The following is a 19,038-nucleotide window of genomic DNA, read 5'->3' on the forward strand; positions in this document are numbered from 1 at the left end:
CCTACGCCCCTCTCTCATTTAAATGAGAACACAGAGCTACAGATAACTTTTTGGGTCATTGAGTTATGTATTCGCTTGTGTTCATCTCAATTGGGTATCCTAATTTTCTTTTGAGTAACCAAATAAATTGTACTCACCTCACTCAAACTCAATTGGGTATTTTGCCATTTTGTCATTTTCAATTAATTAAAAAATATAATAAAGTTTAAATGTTAGTGTTTGTTATTGATATTGGATCTGTAGTATGAGAAACGATAAGAAAGACTGCAAGTTGTCAAGTTCATGTCCTGAAATAGAACCTGTCAATATACTTCGGTAGGCAAGCTAAGATTACCACTGATAATATGTCTGCTGCAACTACATCCACCACTATTTATGGCTACTTTTCAGTAGTAATAGTAGCAGCAGTAGCCTTGTTTGTTTGCTGCTTAACGCTGCACTATTTCAGCTTTATGGTGGCTCTGTAAATTATCGAATATGGACCAACCAATCCAGTGATCAACGGCATGTGTATCAACGCAGTTGGGATACAATGACAGGTGTGAACCAAGTCACCAAGCCTGACGACCCGATCCCATTAGTCGCCTCTTACCAGGCATGGGTAGCTGAAGATCAAATCCAACCCGGATCTTCGCCGATAGCATTAGTTGTTGTTGTAGCAGAAGGGGTATGAGCAGTAGTTGGAACAGTGAAACAAATGCACGTGCGGTCCGTGATGAGCGTTCACTTAGACCAACTCTACTTGTTCTCGGTGTTTCATTTGATGTGCATACCCCCTTGTAATACAAACCAATAATAGCGATTTGAAACTATGATAGTTTGTTAAACAACTTTTATCCTAAGTTGAATAAAATTCTAAGATTTTAATGTTCATTTGGCAAGGTAAAATTATGAGGATTCGCTCTCGTAATTCCACTTTATCCGATTTACCTTTTTGTTTAAATTGAAATTCATCGGTACGTGTTCACTGCAAACAGACTATAATAGAGGCTATCTTGTGGTGTTCAAATCAACAACGCCGTGAAAGTTACTTCCCTTTATGTATTTTAGTCCCGCTTCGTTTTCAGTCAGAGACGTTAGCGGCTCAACGAAACAAGCTACAGCGCTAAAGTACTGTCGGAAATAGAAAAAACCCTGTTTCTTTCACATTTATCTCTACAATTTATGTATATGGTGTAGTTGATATGTGAAAGTGTGAAATATCTGTAAAACTAAGTTCGACCTAACTACAGTCTAAATGTGAAAAAGGACTTTACTGAGGAGAGATTAGTGCAGAAATGAGCAATGCTGGGTTTTTAAAGTCAAAAGCGACTCAATTGGAACAGACCATGTCTTTATGAAAATTAGTCTGCGGTGGTATTGTATTACAAAGGACACTTTTTAAATGCCCACTTTGACCTAGCTTCATTATAAATGATAGCTGACGTAAAACATAATAATTTCCATGCCGAAACTATTAAGGATGTAGCTACTATGGAGTCTCACTATCAATATAAAAAGAAACAGATAGGAGGGGTCGTCTCGAAAGCAAAACGAGGACGGGTGTCGCAGACGGTGGTTGGGGTCGGGCTGGTGGATATCAGCTAAGATAAAATAATCCGTTAGGGGAAGTAAACTGGGGAAGTAAACGGCATGTCATAACAATTTTCAAATAATATCCAGTCCTGTCGATCTTCGGGTGGTCTATATATTTTGAGACATTTAATACGATGCTTTTCTATGGTTATCAGGTACCATACTCTTTTACATATCTCAATATATAGTTTTTGAAAGACAGACACGTAAGATGGTAATCAATAGATGGGACAGTCAACACACATGAAAAAGCACAAAATATCTTTGAGATGACCCCTTGTGCCTGTAGGTAGTACATTGCATTTCACGAGAGGTGAGTCGACGGTCCGTCGTCATACCTGGCTGAGTGACCTAATTGCCATCCATAGTCTGATCTATTGTTAGAAAATTAGTATTTTTTGTAAGTTTTGCCCGAGTTTACAAGTAAACATGCTTTTCTGGATATCCTATTAAGCATCCCACTGAACACCCAGTTAGGTCGATGTGGGTTATTTCGACATATGATATTTGCAGTTGTATACATGTTAAGGATACAGAGTATCAGCCTAAAACATTTTTTTTCTATTTCCGACAGTACTTTAAATAGTTATTTAGTTCATCTGAACATAGTTTTATCCTCCCCAACTGAGGTCAAACAGCCATAATCCCTAGGACAGTAAGAACACCGATGTAGTCGCTATTTCCCCCATGAAACCACTGTTAACTAAAAATGGGTGCGGTTATTTTTGGAATCATACTAAGACCATTAAACTTAATAGTAATTTAGTATGGTTTTACGCCGCTTTTAGCAATATTCCAGCAATGTCACGGCGGGGGACAACAGAAATAGGCTTCACACATTGTACCCATGCATCGAACCCGGGCCTTCAGTGTGAAGAGCGGACGCTTTAACCATTAAGCTACCCCACCGCCCCTAATCGTGATAGGGGTTGGCACTGATGGTCAAAGCGCTCGTTCGTCAACGGTCCAGGTTTTGTTTCCATTAAGGAATAACGTGTAAAACTCATTTCTGTGTCGACTGTCGTGTGAAATTTATTAACAACATAATAACTCAAGTTAACTCTGTGGCTTGTTAAGACCTGAATTCACGATGAAAACACCTCCCTTTTGCCATCCGCAGTAACAATTTACATTCCTGAAGCGGTGTTCAACCGTAAGCCGATGTTGCCTGTAGGTATATAAGGTGTCTAATACTGCCTATAGAGGTAGCGAGGGGACATCGTTTTAATAATAATAATAATAATAATAATGTGGGTATTTATATAGCGCTACATCCAGGTAAAACTATATACAGAGAGACAATTGAACATAGAAAGTCTAGTAATGGGCAAGACGAAAAAAGTGGGTTTTTAGAGACGATTTAAATATGTCCAAAGATTCAGCATTCTTGATGTGAGTGGGCAAGTTGTTCCAGAGACTGGCGGCTGCGTGTTGGAATGATCTTTTCCCATAGGATGAGAGTCGAACTTTAGGAATGACAAGTAGCTGGTGATTCTGGGATCGTAATGGTCGGGTTGGAATGTACTGACACAGAATACTGTCAACTTCATTTACGGCCACGCGTAGTCAGATATTACCGCATTTTCGTCTTGCAATAGTTCTTTCGGGTCTCGTCTAGTGCTATCACCTTCTCCTCTGTGTGTATATATAATTTTATGTCTCGTTTTATCGTTTCATTCCCATCTTAACAAAACCAACAAAGAGATCGCTTCTGTGACACAAACTTTGATGTCAATTGTATAAATCAGTCCACTTGACTATCTACTGAGTAAGACAGTCTGTTATTTACCGGTGGACTGTTCTTAGTCTATTGTAGTGAATATAAGCGTGTTAAGCATATGAATTTATAACGGACGAATTGATGTATCTAATGTAATATTCGGGAGTGAGTATTACCAATACTGAGAGATTTTACAACCGCTTCGGATAATGCGACGTACTGGACTGCCGCGAAGAGGCGCTTTTGTTGAAACGTTGATTATCATTTAACGTTCCCATTACCTGTCGTATTTTCCGAATATACAGAACATTAACCAAAGGATCATGACTAATTTTGGGGATATTTTTCTCAGGGTATATGAAAGCGTTTGACCAAATTACTTATTTCCGAGGAGTTATGATCCACAAGATGTTGTCCACTGTATGTTCATATTGGTGTGTATCACATTCATGTTTACATTAATGCATATGGAGCAGATAAGTATAATGTATGGATAATTGGTCTGAATTCTCCAATCCCAACAAGATATCTCTTTGTGAGAGGGCTATGGGGTAGCCTAGTGGTTAAGGCGTTCGCTCGTCACGCTCAAGATCCGGGTTCGATCCCCACATGGGCACATTGTGTGAAGTCAATTTCTGGTGTCCCCCGCCGTGATATTGCTGGAACATTGCTAAAAGGGGCGTAAAACCCAGCTCACTCACTCTTTGTGCGAAGATTTTGGGACACCTCGTTTCCATTCTGCCATACAGCGTCACGGTCTAGGCTTCAAGTATAAGTTTTACATAGACGATCTTCCAGTCGACCGGCGCAATTCATGTAAACCACAAGTACGATGTTAAACGTCTTGCTGTGAATCGACTTGGGTTCGAATCACCAACCTTATATCTCTTTCAACAGACACTCCATCTAGCAAAGATTGTAGCAAGGTAGCATCACACTATGTGTATTTACATTTCTGATCACTGTTGCTGGAGGGATGGGACTTTGTTTCATACAATTCCGCATTTTGCATATTCATACACAAACCACACGTGAAGATCCTGGTTAGAATTGATCTTCAGCAACCCATGCTTGTGGTAATAAGCGATAAACGGGATCGGCTTTTCAGGCTCGCTGACTTGGCCGACACAATCATGTTATCTTATCCAAGTTGCGTAGAGCGATGCTCATGGTGTTGATCATTGGATTGTCTGGCCCAGACTTGGTTATTTACAGACCGCCACTATATAGCTGGAATATTGCTGAGCGAGGCGTAAAACTCAACTCACTCACACTCTCCACGTCTGTAAATAATTGATTCTGGACTCATTCACCCTCATACACAAACCGAAAACCAACATCAAAGATGAGTCCGTCCGTTTCCACTGTAAGAGTAATAACATATATTATGGCATGGCATGTTTCATACAACTATAAGCTAGCCAAAAAAGTTTCATCTATTTCAGCTTCATGACCCAGAACAAAGTGTGTCGTCATTAAACCGTCTCCAGATCTCCTTCGCCAGCTCTGGACCAACTTTCTGTGCGACGATCTTTGTACCATTGATGTATTCACACACTCCGGGTGGGGAATGTGTACTGTACTGCTTCTTCGTCAAACCACGATATCTAATCCCGCCGATGGCGCGGGCCACGACTCCGGTAAGGTGAGCATCCTCCATGTTGCCGTAGGGCAAATGCTGTGCCGTCTTCAAAATCCTGACTGCCAGGTATGTTGGCATAAGATAGAAGTTGCCCTTACAATGCGGGGGGAATTCAGGGGCTGGATATAAGGCATCGCTCACAGTGTATTTGCCCTGTCTGTGTACTTTGCCGAAAGTGAAAAAGGGCCCCATTATAGTGTTGGTCATATTCACTGACGTCAGTATGTCCAAGAACACCGGAACGTCTGGGAACGTATCTTCATCAACCTTAGCAACAAATTCCACGTGTCTGCAGAACTCGTACACCCACCGAATCCCCATCAACACCTTGTATGTCAGATTGTAGTAATTATCCTTAACAGACACATGGACTATGTCTCCATACATTCTGGATTCCCGTAGCAGTGAGTCGTCATTGCCGCTCAGACCAAGGACAAATATAACTCGAACGGGCTTCCGTAAATATTTACCTCCCCATGTGTTTGTTCTGTTAACGCTGCCCCAGGTTTCTCGGATAGCGTTCCTCAATTCCCAATTTCTCGTCATGGACAAAACGAGGAAAATAAGAAATGGTTGATCGCTTTCACACTGTCCTCTTGTTGCAGGCAAGAACACGAAATCAAGGGGAGTAATTCTCTCCCAACGAGGAACAAAAAACTTTTCAAAACGGACAATGCTGTAGCGATGCATGCCGGGAACCAGATCAGGAACTGTGTCGTTCGATCCTTCTAAGAATGCTCTGCCGTTCCGTTCAATTATCGGAGATTTGACAATCGGGATAATCTTGCGCTGGCTGACAGTTCTCCTCTGGGTAAGGAAGAACCGGTTGGTGACTGCAATGGTTCCCAGTAAGCTCAACGCAAACAACTGCAGCACACGTCTTCTTAACAGAGAAGCGTCACAACGAAGACGGGTCTGCAATACAGAATGGACCGATTGGTATTAAAAGGGTAACATTACGTTATGGCATTAACAAACAAAATTTTGCTTTCTGATGATTAAAGATTATGTTCATATAATGTGACCGAATATCATTAACTGTTAATGTGACAGAAATGCGGCATAAACTTTCAGAACACCTGACAATAAACAATCATGTCAAGTCCGTTTACCCTCTACACTATTTTCTGATTTCACTTTGTAAGTGTAACCCATATTCACAATATGGGAAGACAGTTGGTTATTACCGTAGTCAGCGTGACACATCATTTGCACTGTACTTATCTGCAAAATATCACAACTCAATCTCTGTAATATTCTCAAAGTTTTGTAATTTTGAGAATGTCATGTCCAAATATAAATACCATTGTAGTAGTAGATACTATCATAAAATCAGCTCTTATGGTTTCTGAGAAATGATGTTTTAGGATATTCAGCAACAAGAATAACACGTTTTGCAGTGACCGGAATCTGCCACATCACTCTTCTGCAACTCACGATGACTGAAATTTTCGTTTCCAGATAACAAAAAGCTAAGAAACTTCACCATCAACGCAAGAGAATAAGCAATCCTGACGAAACAGTGAGTATGGTTTTACGCCGCTTTTAGCAATAATCCAGCAATAACACGGCGGGGGACACCAGAAATGTACGCATGTGGGGAATCGAACCTGGGCACCGTTCCTCAAAGTGATTGTAGGGAAAAAAGAATGTGTTGCTTAAGAAGGACACATGCTGTACAAAACTTTTCACGCGAAACATTAGGGGCCTCACTGCAGTAATCATCCAAACGTACAGTACACAATCTTTTCGCTTTACAAAGGGTGCAGCCCAAGGCGTCACCATCTGTAGAATGCCACTGATGTTATCGTCTGATATCGGCACCCCAGTGAAGATTAGCTATAAACATGATAAAACAGTTTCTGTAGTAGTTAGGCTTTATTCATTGTTAACATTGTTTCAAAATTTTCCACCGTACTTGAACACAGCTATTGCATTCTAATTGCAGGTTAATCTATTGAATTTATTTTCAACTATATTTCAATTATATCTTAGCAAAGCATTCATCACTTGATATAATATTATATGGTCTCTGATATGGCCTGTTGATTTTACCTGCTTGTCTTCTCTCATACAACACCTGGTCATGCATCTTAAATACAGTTGTCAGTTTGACACTGAGTTACATTGAGTGATTTACTTAAAATTCTAATGTATGCGATATTTTCACATATGCTTATATCTCCTGATGACAGGTAGAGTAGGCAAGTAAATTGGAACAGACCCCAATTTATTATTTTCAATGTTTTAAGGTAATTGGCGTTTCACAAGTAAATTTTCATGTGAACCTGTGGGTTAACTTTCATTTGCTTGCTTTTAAAAAGCAAGTTAGCATCAATATATACATGTTTGCAAAGTTGCTTATGTTTGACAATAACACCTTTGCTCCCTTCATTGTTGAATTAAAGTTTACCAAGAATGCTAATACACAATTGACTTTTTCCCTTTAATGCATCATATTACATCTACCTACAGGTGCCTGTTGTCCACAAAGATGAGGCCCAGGTGATTCCAGAATACACATGCTACAGGTTAGTGTTTGTTTACTTTTGGTATGAATTTGTCTGAATAATGTCTGGTGTACGTGTTGAACAATCACCCATGATGATTTTGATGGCAAGAATATTGAGCCAAACATTTTCTCTCCAGACAGGGCACAGGCCAAATATGAAAGTAACTGTATACCAACAGAGACAAACATGCAGTGCTTCCAGTACAAACTATTACGCTTAGTGCTGCAGCAATTTTCATTTACACAGGGCTGTCAAAATATTCAGACTTCACTGTTGTTCTTCCATTTTTGGTGCATATACATGTCACCTAAATTATCTGTACAGCAATATTGACAGTATGATTGTCAGTGTGGAAAACATCAACAAATACATACAAATACATGCATCTGATGTAAGTGTTAATCAAGATTCTTCAAAGGAGACCATAATTCTTTACTGTATGTATGTCTATATTTATGAATGTCCATACATGCAGAATATAATATGTTGTACAATAAAACTGAAATGACAACCCAGACTTTGTTGATTTTTGTGTCTGATGATAATTGACACATGAGAATAATAGTATTGTAGAATCTCAATTGTACCATTTAGACTACCATTCAAAAGCTAAATTATTCCTTGTTTCAGTATTTCAAATACACACTGTGTTCACTGACATTGTGAGTCCATTATAATTGTGATGAGCCTTGATGTAAGTTGCAAACCCTTCACACATGCTGGAATAACAAATGTGAAATATTTGTAATCAAATTTAAAGACTCCCACCTTAAAACAATGAACCCGATACCCCTTGCTTCTGGCATCAGATAGTTCAGACCTCAAGTAATGGTTCAATGTGTTTATAATATTCACTCATGCTTAGTTACATTATTTGACAACACCTGAAACACAATTTCAAATAATATTCTTGTGTTTTCAAAATGTGATCTATCATTTAGATACTGGTTATTTGTGTTGAGAAGAGACAGCCTTTAAAAATGGTACAGATTGGGGTGGGGTCCCAAATGATATTTAGAAATATATTGTGCATGCAATATGTCAATTTACTGTACATTTTTGGGATTGAATAATGGCCTAAATATATTTTGGGGATGTGGGGTGTGAGGTGATGATGAATTTAAGGGGATCACCTATTTTGTTATGGAAAGGTAGGGGTCATCAATTTTGTACACATGTACTAGGGGGTAAGCAACTTTGTACATAATAAAGATTATGCTTAAAATTATGGGGAGATGAGGGTAATTGATTTTGAATATGACATATGCAAAGGGGGTGTCACTTACTTTGTACATGAATTGTAGGGAGGTCATTCACATTGTACATGCTTCTCCATAAAATCATCACCAACACCCACCCCATTAATTATGAACGGTCCTTAAATATGTGTGTAGAATCTATAAACCGGAAGTTGTGAGCTTATTTATCGTGTGAATGGGTGTAATATATTTTGTTGAACACACTGTCAGCGAGTCGTTAATTCGATGAAAATGATTTATGTTTCAAATCCTTTCGAAAACGATCCGTTGCCATAGCATTTCCTCTTTCCATTGCATCCCAAAGCGTTATAGGCAATGAGAATAGGTTGTTTACGTGAACGAAAACTGAAGCACTTATGTTGTGCGCGTAATCAGGTCAGTGCTAACGTTATTTGTGTAACGCTAATTTCAGTGTACACTAATCCTATGTTCTAACAACTATTACGACGCCATTAATGCTCTGTTTAATGTGACAAAATGGCGAGTTAATGGTTTGACGAATTTACAAAGCAACTACTCAATAAGAAATTCCGAGAAACGGCAATATTACAATAACTGCAGTACCGTTCTATTAGCATTATTTTTCGTCCAGACACGCTAGTTCTTCGTGCTTTGACAACAGTCGTCAGTCGGGACAACTTCCAGATTCCGTAATTCGTAATATAAGAACCACAGAGTTAAAAGTAGGTTTAATGTCGATTTAAGTTTAGGCTTGGCCGATAGGCAGGCCTACATGCCAGTATCAGAGTGACAGCTGCTGTTGGACCGTAACTACCGCAGCGCTCCAAGCGGGCAAGGGTGCGCAACTCCAGGAATGTTCCCCATTGCGTAGATCGATGCTCATGCTGTTGATCACTGGATTGTCTGGTCCATACTTGCTTCTTTACTGTAGACCGCCGCCATTCAGCTAGAATATTGCCGAGTGCGGCGTTAAACAACAAACCAGCCAACCACACGTGATCCAGTTACCATTCCAACCCTTACCATTCCTGGCAACAGAGCCGTATCTGCAGGAACACTTCGACAACGTCCACGCAAAACGCCGTATCCGTACAAAAGGCCCAGTCCGACGGCCAATTCTGAAGCCACAACATCGACGTACAGTAGAGCAGACAGCAACGGCGATGGGGAGCATGTGAGAGGAGAAGAGTTTTCGTCGATGTACCACGTTTCCTCCTTCACAGATCTGACGGTCAGAGACGTGTCAACAGGTGAAGAACGTACTTCGGGTCGTGTATTCTGGAAGCGTACCGTAGAGTTTCAGGACGTCATTATCTGGCATGGGTTAACAGCTGCCTCAAACACGCCGATGTTTGAAGGGGAATGTGAATGCGGTGAGGTAGCGGGATGAGACTTTTAGACTGGCTGTTTTACCGTTTTCGCAACAGAACGGTCCAAGAGTGACATTTAAACAGGTTAACGTCAGACTATGGCTCGAGCTGTTCAGCAGTATCTCCACAGTAACAATATTAATGTGTTACCCAGACCCTCTAAATCCCCTGAAAACGTCTTGGAGGAAATGGAGCGACGTTTACGTCATCCGAATCTTCCAGCAACGCTGCAGGAACTATGACAAATCCTTCCTCGGATATGGAATGGTATTCCTCGGGGCTGTCGGCGACCTTTCGAGGCCTCGACGAGGCGAAGGTGCTTGAGAATATCATCGTTGTTGAGTCTAATAAGCATACACAGATGCGCTGTTCTTATGGCCTTCTGGTCGTTACCATACCTTAAAACATTTGTATTTCTAAGTAACGATCTAAATAATTTCATTCGCGGCAGCAAAACAATACCACTGATTATATTGTGTGCCACAATAACTTTTATTGTTGATAATATGATGTATTCTGAGTTGTGACTGAATTTGCTTTATCTGCAGACATCATATATGCTGATACAAATGCATTCAAACCAGTGGTGGCCAATCCTGCACCGCAATGTACCCCTTTGATAAATGTTGCGTCCCTTAGATAACTGTTTTTCTTGCACAGCAAATATTAACCAAACAATGCAATATCCATATTATAACGGACCGCCTCCGTGGTGTAGTGGTGAGAGCGGAAGGTCGCGGGTTCGATCCCCGACCGCGTCATACCAAAAGACGTTAAAACATGGTACTTGTTGGTCCCTGCCTGGCGCTCGGCATTAATGGGTACAAGGACTGGCCGGCTCGGAGTCAGTCTAATGTGTCTGAGTGGGGTATTCATGCTTCACTGCGGCATGGTATCTCAGTGGGCTAGCACTATAAAACCAGCTTAAGTCTGGGCTAGTACAAGCAGCCACACATACACATACACACGCATGCACGTCGTCATATGAGCGAAATATTCTCAAGCACGACATTAAACCCAATTTCACCTCACCTCACCATATTATAACGATGTAAGGAATATTCCACCATGTCATGTAAATAAGTTTCAAAATTGAAGAGCTGATGGATATCGTCATCACATTTTAACAACAGCACCGAAACTTTCACACACGTGACACAAGGATGTTGAGTGAGTTTGTTGTTGTATGCCGCACACAGCAATATTCCCGAAACATGCGACGGCCTGTAAATCATCCAGTCTGGATGAACAATCCAGTGATCAACAGCATGAGCATCGATCAACGCAATTGGGATACAGTGACATGTGTCAACCAAGTCAGCGAGCCTGAGCACCCGATCTTGTTGGTTGGTCGGATCTTCCTTGTTGTGGCTTCGTACGACCAGCAGTGGCTGTGCTGGTGATACGACCTACGGCAGGTCCTCGTCTAGTTAGGAGATAACGGGAATATGGGAGCCGTGACGAAGGACCCTATGTGAAGAGAGGTAATTCTCACCGGAAATGGATGTGTTTTTACGCAATTGGGATGGCATGTGTCAACCAAGTGAGCGAGGAAGCCGATCCCCGTAGCCTCCCCTTACACTGACTGACTGAGTTTGGTTTTACGCCGCTTTTAGCAATATTCCAGCAACATCACGGCAGGGGACACCAGAAATGGGCTTAATTGTACTCATGGGATTCGAACCCGGGTCTTCGGCGTGACGAGCCAACGGTTCAACCATTAGGCTACCCACCGCCCCTCCCCTTACAATAAGCATGGGTTGCTGAAGATCTTCACGGTTTACAAGGCTGTTGAGAACTGCATTACCTTATTATCACGGGCATGTGGGATAGCCAAGTGGTCTATGCGTTGCCTCGACGACGGCCTGGGTTCGAATCCTCACATAAAATGTGTGGAGCCCCAACTTCCTTTGTCCCCGTCGTGAAACTCTTGAGCTATTACTAAAAGCGGTACAAAACCATATTCACTCACTAACTTAATCATTAAACCATATTTCAACTGAGTTAACAGTTTTATACGCATTTTGGTTAGGTACCGTTCATGTTTTATGGCTAGCAAACGGGGATGGGGATGGGGATGGGGTAGGGATTGTTTGATGGTTTTAAGGGGATGGGTCACCCATTTCTGTCTTGGGGATGTAGGAAGTCATCAGTTCTGTTCAGATCAGATGCACTTGTATATGGGTCAGTAGGTTACTGTCACTTACTTTGTACATAACTTTTTGGGTGGGTCATTCACATTATACACGCTTCTCCATAAAAATCATCACCACCACACCACATCACACTACCCTTGACATAAATTATGGTGAGGTCCCTTAAAAGCGATGAAAGTCCGATGCTTACCACTGTGGTGAAACTCACGAGCACATTAGGACCAGCGTAGGATTCGATCACTTACATTATTCAACTCAACAAGAATCATGCTTGTACAAACTAAAACAAACATGACCAATGGGCGTGTCTCCCTGGTGAAATTCCTATAAAATTGTAAGATATATTTACCTTGGCCATGGCTTCCGAAGACAATAAACTGACTGTTAAATCAATCGATTACTTAACATGTGATTGCCTCATGTCAACACAACGCAGGTGGATGAAGATGTGTTTGAGAGTTATCGTCTAACTCCAAGAACTGTTTCAGTGACTATACAGCGCAATACTAATAACTGTGTTAATCTACCAGGAGAGACAATGTCTTATAAGAATTATAAAATGCCCGTAGACACTAACTGAATAAATCTCTGTTGCGACAAGGTGTATATATATAACCTGCCCACCCCCATCGTAGAAATGAACTGATCTAAACACATGGCCTATAGGGTAACTGAAAAGAAGAATTTGCATGCGCAGTACGCTTGTCAAGCGGCCTTCAGTGACTGCAGGCATATGTGAAATTGACAAGTCATGTTCAAAACAGCTGTTCACTGTGACAACTTCACCAGTGGTTCAACTGCGAGCAGAATTGTCCTACAAAGACAGAAAGTTACTAAATCTGTATGTATATTAAAATTGTTTCTTCAGTTGGTTTGACACCTCCGGAGTGTGAGATATTCATATCCGCCCCTGGCCAGTTTTGTCTTGAGCGAATTGGTCTTCAGAAATCCATGCCCGGTTGTCGTAACATCATCATCCAACCCTAACACACACGCACGCACGCACGCACGCACGCACACACACCACCCGCCCCAACAACAACAAATTAAATAAATAAGAATAAATAAATTAAAGGATAAATAAAATTTAAAAATATGTTTTCTTCATTCCAAGACCGCCGCCTCCAGAGAACGCGAGAAATTGTAATAACGTTCTATAGAACGATGACATGAGTCAGCCAAGTCAGCGGGGATCACCACCCGATCCCGATAGTCGCCTCTTACGACAAGCATGGTTTGCTGGAGACCAATTCCTACCGACAGACACCAAGAGAATAGTCTGTTCAAATGCGAATAGGGCATTATTTTTTATGTATTTCAAGTAGCCACCAAATTCTGAACATGGGTCGGTCGGTCGGGGAAAAATGAAATTGGTTACCCTATAGGCCATTATCTGAATAATTTTCTTGATTCTCATTTATTGTAATTCTGATTTTGCTGTTGATCACTGGATTGTCTGGTCGTGATTATTTACAGACCGCCGCCATATAGCTTGAATATCGCTGAGTGCGGCGTAAAACAACAAATCAACCATGATTTCAGTCACAAGTGTGTCTGGTCCAGAATCAATTATTTACAGACGTGGAGTGAGTGAGTCAGTTGAGTTTTACGCCGCACTCAGCAATATTCCAGGTATATGGCGGCGGTCTGGAAATTATCGAGTCTGGACCAGACAATTCAGTGATCAACAGCATGAGTATCGATCTGCGCAATTGGGAGCCGATGACGTGTCAACCAAGTCAGCAAGCCTGAAATCTCTGAATACAGAATGCCATTTAGAATGTGGTCAAATGTAACACATGTGGAAGTCGCGATGGCTGAGCGGGTTGGGTGGCTGACTTTGGGTGCTTGCGATTAGGTGCCTGACCCTGAGGGTGTGGGTGCCACCACCGGCGCAAAGCTGCCTTCAAACATGCCAGATATTGTACAGGCGGATCCAGTGCTTGCACTCGGCGTCCAAGAATGGCCCAGACAGGATCCAATGGGTTCAGATCCGGGCTCAAAGCAGGCCATGGAAGTCGGGAACGAAGTGGCCTGGCGTTTTCATCCATAAATACAGGGCGAGTGGCTAATGGGTGGTTATCAAAATGTGACACAAGAACAGGATCGTGATATTTCATTTTTTTTTTTGTCCTGATCAACCCATCTCGCCACGAACCGCAAGGTTTCGGCTTTGCTACTAAAACAGTTTATAATATCGGAGACAGAGATGTAAATTTCCACAGAAATCAAGGGTTTTGGGCATAAAATAAAATAAAATGTAAAAATAAAAATCCATCCTCCCGCCCGACCTATATTTCTTTTGAAAAGTGATGAGAAAAAGAATATTTTTTTGTGGGAACAGCTGGGGAGAGATTATTGTGGGGAGGCAGGATATGGTGCACAGAAGAATAATAAGATTAAGATTGCTTGGTGATGACTTGGTGGTAAGCAGCGGGGATGTAATATCGTTGGTCCCTGTTTATGGCCGATTGGAGCCTCTTGATGTGGATGGCTTCTAGTAGTTTAAATTTCCTGATCTTGTATACATAGTGGGTGTGATTGCTGGTGAGTACATTGATGCTTTTTCAAAAGATGCTGTGGCCTGGGTGAATTTGGGTGTGGTCTGAGATGGCGGATTTCGAGTCTTTGTTCTTTCTTCTTTCAAACCCACAATCATTGCATCTCTCCAGTTTGAGTTCCGGTCTCCTAGTCGATTGGCCAGCCAATGCTCCCTGATGAGACGAAGCCATTAAAGTCTGACGTTTTAAATCAATAAGAAAATGACATTATTATAGTAGTCTTTTGTAACACAACACACAGGGACCGGGATGAGAATAGTTTAGTGGTTAACGTGTTCGATTGTCACACCGAAGGCATGGGTTCAATTCTCCGCAATCTACACTTATATTTCTATTACGATGCTTAATCGGTGAAAAGCCATACTCAACATTTCACACGTGGAACTTATTTAAGTCCTAGCTTGAAGGTCTCCTTTAAGCTGAATGCATTGGGACAAAGTCTCAAATGGGGAGGTGTTTGGGGATTTAGATCAACCAACAAGTAGCCATATGATTTCTGGATAGCCCTTTGAAACGTCTCCATGAAACGGTCTGTGTTACCTGGATACATTTGCCTCGCCAAAGTCATGATGGGTTGTTGATCGATAGGATTGTTGAACAGAAGCAGATAATGGCAGTTTCTTCGTTGTGTGGGATCCTTACTGAAATACAAATTCTGCTTCAAGGCTATCACTGAGAGATTACGATAATGACTTCCTTCCGTAAACAGATCTGTAATGCGAGGATCTTTGCTCGCTGTCGACATTAAGTCGTCGAGGATAACCACATTCACCACATGGGGGTCCAGAAACGCGTACTTTTCGAGATCAGAAGGAATGTCTTGATGAAATCCAACATAGGGATAAACATGGGTTTGAATGGTGTTATACAAGGGCTGCCATCGTTTGTAGAGTCAAATAATACGTTCAGGATAAGGTTTAATGTTCATCCGTTCTAGAATCTGTTTCACTAAGAACGTTTTCCCACAGGAGGTGGGCCCTGAGACAATCATGGTGAAGGGGTGTATCGGTCTAAATTCTTCCAAAGCACCCACATGTGGTGGCACTGGTTGCATCATAGGTGATGGTACTTGTGGTGCTCGTGGTGGTGGTGGTGGAGCTTGTGGTGCTCGTGGTGGTGGTGGTGGTGCTCGTCGTGGTGGTGTTGGTGGTGGTGGCTGCGTTGCTCGTCTGTGTTGATTCCTGAGATGTCTAAGCATGGCATCCCTTCTGGAAAACGTCTGATAGCACACAAGACACGTTGCTGACTGCATGGTGGTCCGCGTATAAATGGCAGCGAACCTGTCTACTAGCTGCTTTTATCTAAAAACTCGTCTTCCGTTTCTTTGTGCGACTCTGGGAGGAAGTAATTATTGTGGCTTCTTTTTCCCCGTTCTCCTGCATCTGAATACGTGCTTTGGCCTGTTGAACGACTTGTTTGGTTGGAGACGTGAGTGCAAAAGTCTCTTTAGAATGCTGTAGGTCCATCTTTACCCCCTTGTTTCTCATAATAGATCACATAATCATCCACGTTAGTAAAAGGATTGGGATATCCTTTAGCCTGCAAATAGTAATATTTGGTCCATTTCTTAGGATAGTCCAAATAGGGTCTCCCTGTTCATTTTCTTGTTCAGAATGAATACTGACTCTCACACAGAGGTTTCAGATGAAGTGTCACTATCACGGGTCCACGGCTAAATGAGGCTAAATCACCGTTTCTGAACTTTATATAGATGACTGCTAGCCCTAATTCTAACTCCTAAAAACATGTTATTAGCAGAGCGTGGTTTCGATCCACGGTCCTCTGGGTTATGAGCCCATTGCGTTTCCACTGTACCACTCTGCTCTCCCTTCACCTACCTTTTGTTAGGACTTTTTATACACCACATCAGCCAATGACAACCAAAATTGATTTATTCTCAAATAGTCACAAATACACACAGTATTGTACAATGAACATCACACTGTTACACATGTAAATCTACATGACTACCCCAACGGACCACCTCTTTCTGAGGTAATTCCTACCAGGACCAATACGGACAGTTTGGAGACAATTTTTCATTTTCGACCCAAGGATCATCCTCTACGTCCCAGTTCTTGAGAACAACACCACATTGAACACACTTGCAAGCGTCCCTCTGATTAAGAACACAAATCCTGCCTGGGCCATTTGACTAGGACTCTGTTTCATCTGCACAGGCCAAGACTGAAAGGAATTCAGCCGTTCTTGAACTGAGTTCAGGGTCTGAGAGGGATACTGTCCATACATAGGTACCCATCTAGATCATCATGACCATGAGGATACTCTATCTTGTCTGTCTCTAGTCCCAGCAATGTCATGGCTTGTATCTCTCCGCATTCCTCCAATGCTTTACAGAAGAGGGTGTAAGCTTGGGGTCCTCGCCGGGGAAGGGTATCTAATAAAGCTCTCACCCGGTCAAAGGAGGTTTGTGGTTTTCGATAATCTCTGCCTTCATGAAGATGGTAAGGACTTTAAACTGCATCAGTTTGTCCACCACCTCTTCTACGTGCTTTATAGCTTGCACTAGACCGGAGTGATTCCTCCTGAGGATATCACGGTGAACGGCTTCCATCTTCAAGATAAACAGCCAACAGAGAGAGAGAGAGTTGTATAGCTGGATGTCGTCTGTGTAGTCAGGGATGAAGTGATGCATGATCCGAAATGAAGGGGTTTATATATTTTCATTCCAAAACCGGATTAAACCAGTTGATCTATCCGTATGCCATGATGTCATTCTCTTTCGGTTGCTATGCACCTGATCTAAAAATACCTCTGGGAAAAGTTGTATATCCCAAGGTGAGCTCAGTACAAGGTTATTGCCCCTGTGAAATGAGGTCAGCCAGGTGTTCGATGATGACGTCATCGATCGGCCACGTTCTGACGTCCACGTGTAACAACGCCAAGACAGGACAGATGGATAAGGGTGACCCATCTTCGCCACAGGTTGCAGACTGCAGTGATGACTGCCCGAACCATCCCAGGACTTCGCCGTATCCACCCCAACACAGTTCGACAACGTTTACGTCATCACGGGATCAGACCACGACGTCCCGCCATACGGCTTCTATCCTGACACAACGTCATCGACAAGCTCGCCGAATGTGGTGCCGAAATCATGTCCGCAGACCCTTGTTTTGGTGGGGAAATGTTGTTTTACAGATGAGTCCAGGTTTAACATTTCCGATAGTGATGGACGTCAATGTTATGCACAGGCCTGTGTCTTGGATAGGAATCGCTTTGGTGGTGGTTCCGTGATGATTTGGGGTTGAATAACAGCACGCCAAATAACTCCTTTGGTGATTGTTCAGGGCAACTTAACTGGTCTGGGCTACAGGGATCAGATTCTTCGACCTGTGGCAATTCCTTTTCTGCAACGTCATGGCCCTGTGTTAACATTCAAATGGGACAATGCCCGCCCTCATACAGCAAGGGTTGCTATGGATTTTCTTGCAACACCACAACGTTGACTTACTGCCTTGGCCTGCAAATTCACCGGATCTCTCCCCGAAAGAGCATGTTTGGGACGAGATGGGTCGACGTCTACGCCATCTTCCTCATCCGACAGATAACTTCGTGACATCCAACAAGCCTTCCTTGCACGTTTGATAGACTCTATGCGTCGTCGATGCACTGCTGTTCTCAATGCCGATTGTGGACATACCCATTATTGAGCTTGTGACATGGTCGTTTGACCCCTGTCCCGCTTGTGGGCTCATGACGTCATTTTGATTGACGTTTCAATTGAAATTCTCCCGACTTGTTATGGTCTCATGATCCCTCCATTAAAGTTTATATGTACCTTTGACATTGTTATCGTACTTATCAACTGGGATAATATTTTGACAATGCACAGTTTCTTTATGTAGCTAGTATAGTATCAAACGTGTGAATGTGCCATCCGTTTCATCCCTACACGTTAATATGGCGAGGAAGAAGATAGATTATTTCCGTTTGTAAACCATCGGCCCATGTTCAAAAGTATATTCAATTCATATATACATGTATGACAGGTATACGTGTATTACTATTCAACTAGTGCAGATTTACATTTCAGAGCTTTCTTAATAAACTTTGCACATTTAATCAGAATACTCACATCATGTGAGGTCAATAATTTATGGAATTTACAAATATTTGGTAAAAAATTCCAATTTGGTATATACTTCTTTCTTGAAGTAACATAGGCATCACATTCAAATATGAAGTGAAACTCATTTTCAATACTATTATTATTATTATATGGCGAGGAAAGACGTATGCATGTAATTTTATGGTTAC

General features: G+C 41.9%; 1 protein-coding gene across 1 annotated transcript; it reads right to left on the bottom strand.

Moving 5' to 3' along the window:
• Positions 1-4,653: 4,653 nt before the first annotated feature.
• Positions 4,654-12,615, bottom strand: LOC124270341 (beta-1,3-galactosyltransferase 5-like). Its single transcript, XM_046705390.1, has 2 exons — positions 12,546-12,615; positions 4,654-5,852 (listed from the first exon to the last, which is right to left on the bottom strand). The coding sequence occupies exons 1-2, from the start codon at positions 12,552-12,554 to the stop codon at positions 4,743-4,745; spliced, it is 1,119 nt and encodes a 372-aa protein (XP_046561346.1). The 5' UTR covers positions 12,555-12,615; the 3' UTR covers positions 4,654-4,742.
• Positions 12,616-19,038: the final 6,423 nt, after the last annotated feature.

This window comes from Haliotis rubra, unplaced genomic scaffold (assembly GCF_003918875.1).
Source record: "Haliotis rubra isolate DU_JTF1 unplaced genomic scaffold, ASM391887v1 Scf151, whole genome shotgun sequence".
Lineage (NCBI taxonomy): Eukaryota > Metazoa > Mollusca > Gastropoda > Lepetellida > Haliotidae > Haliotis > Haliotis rubra.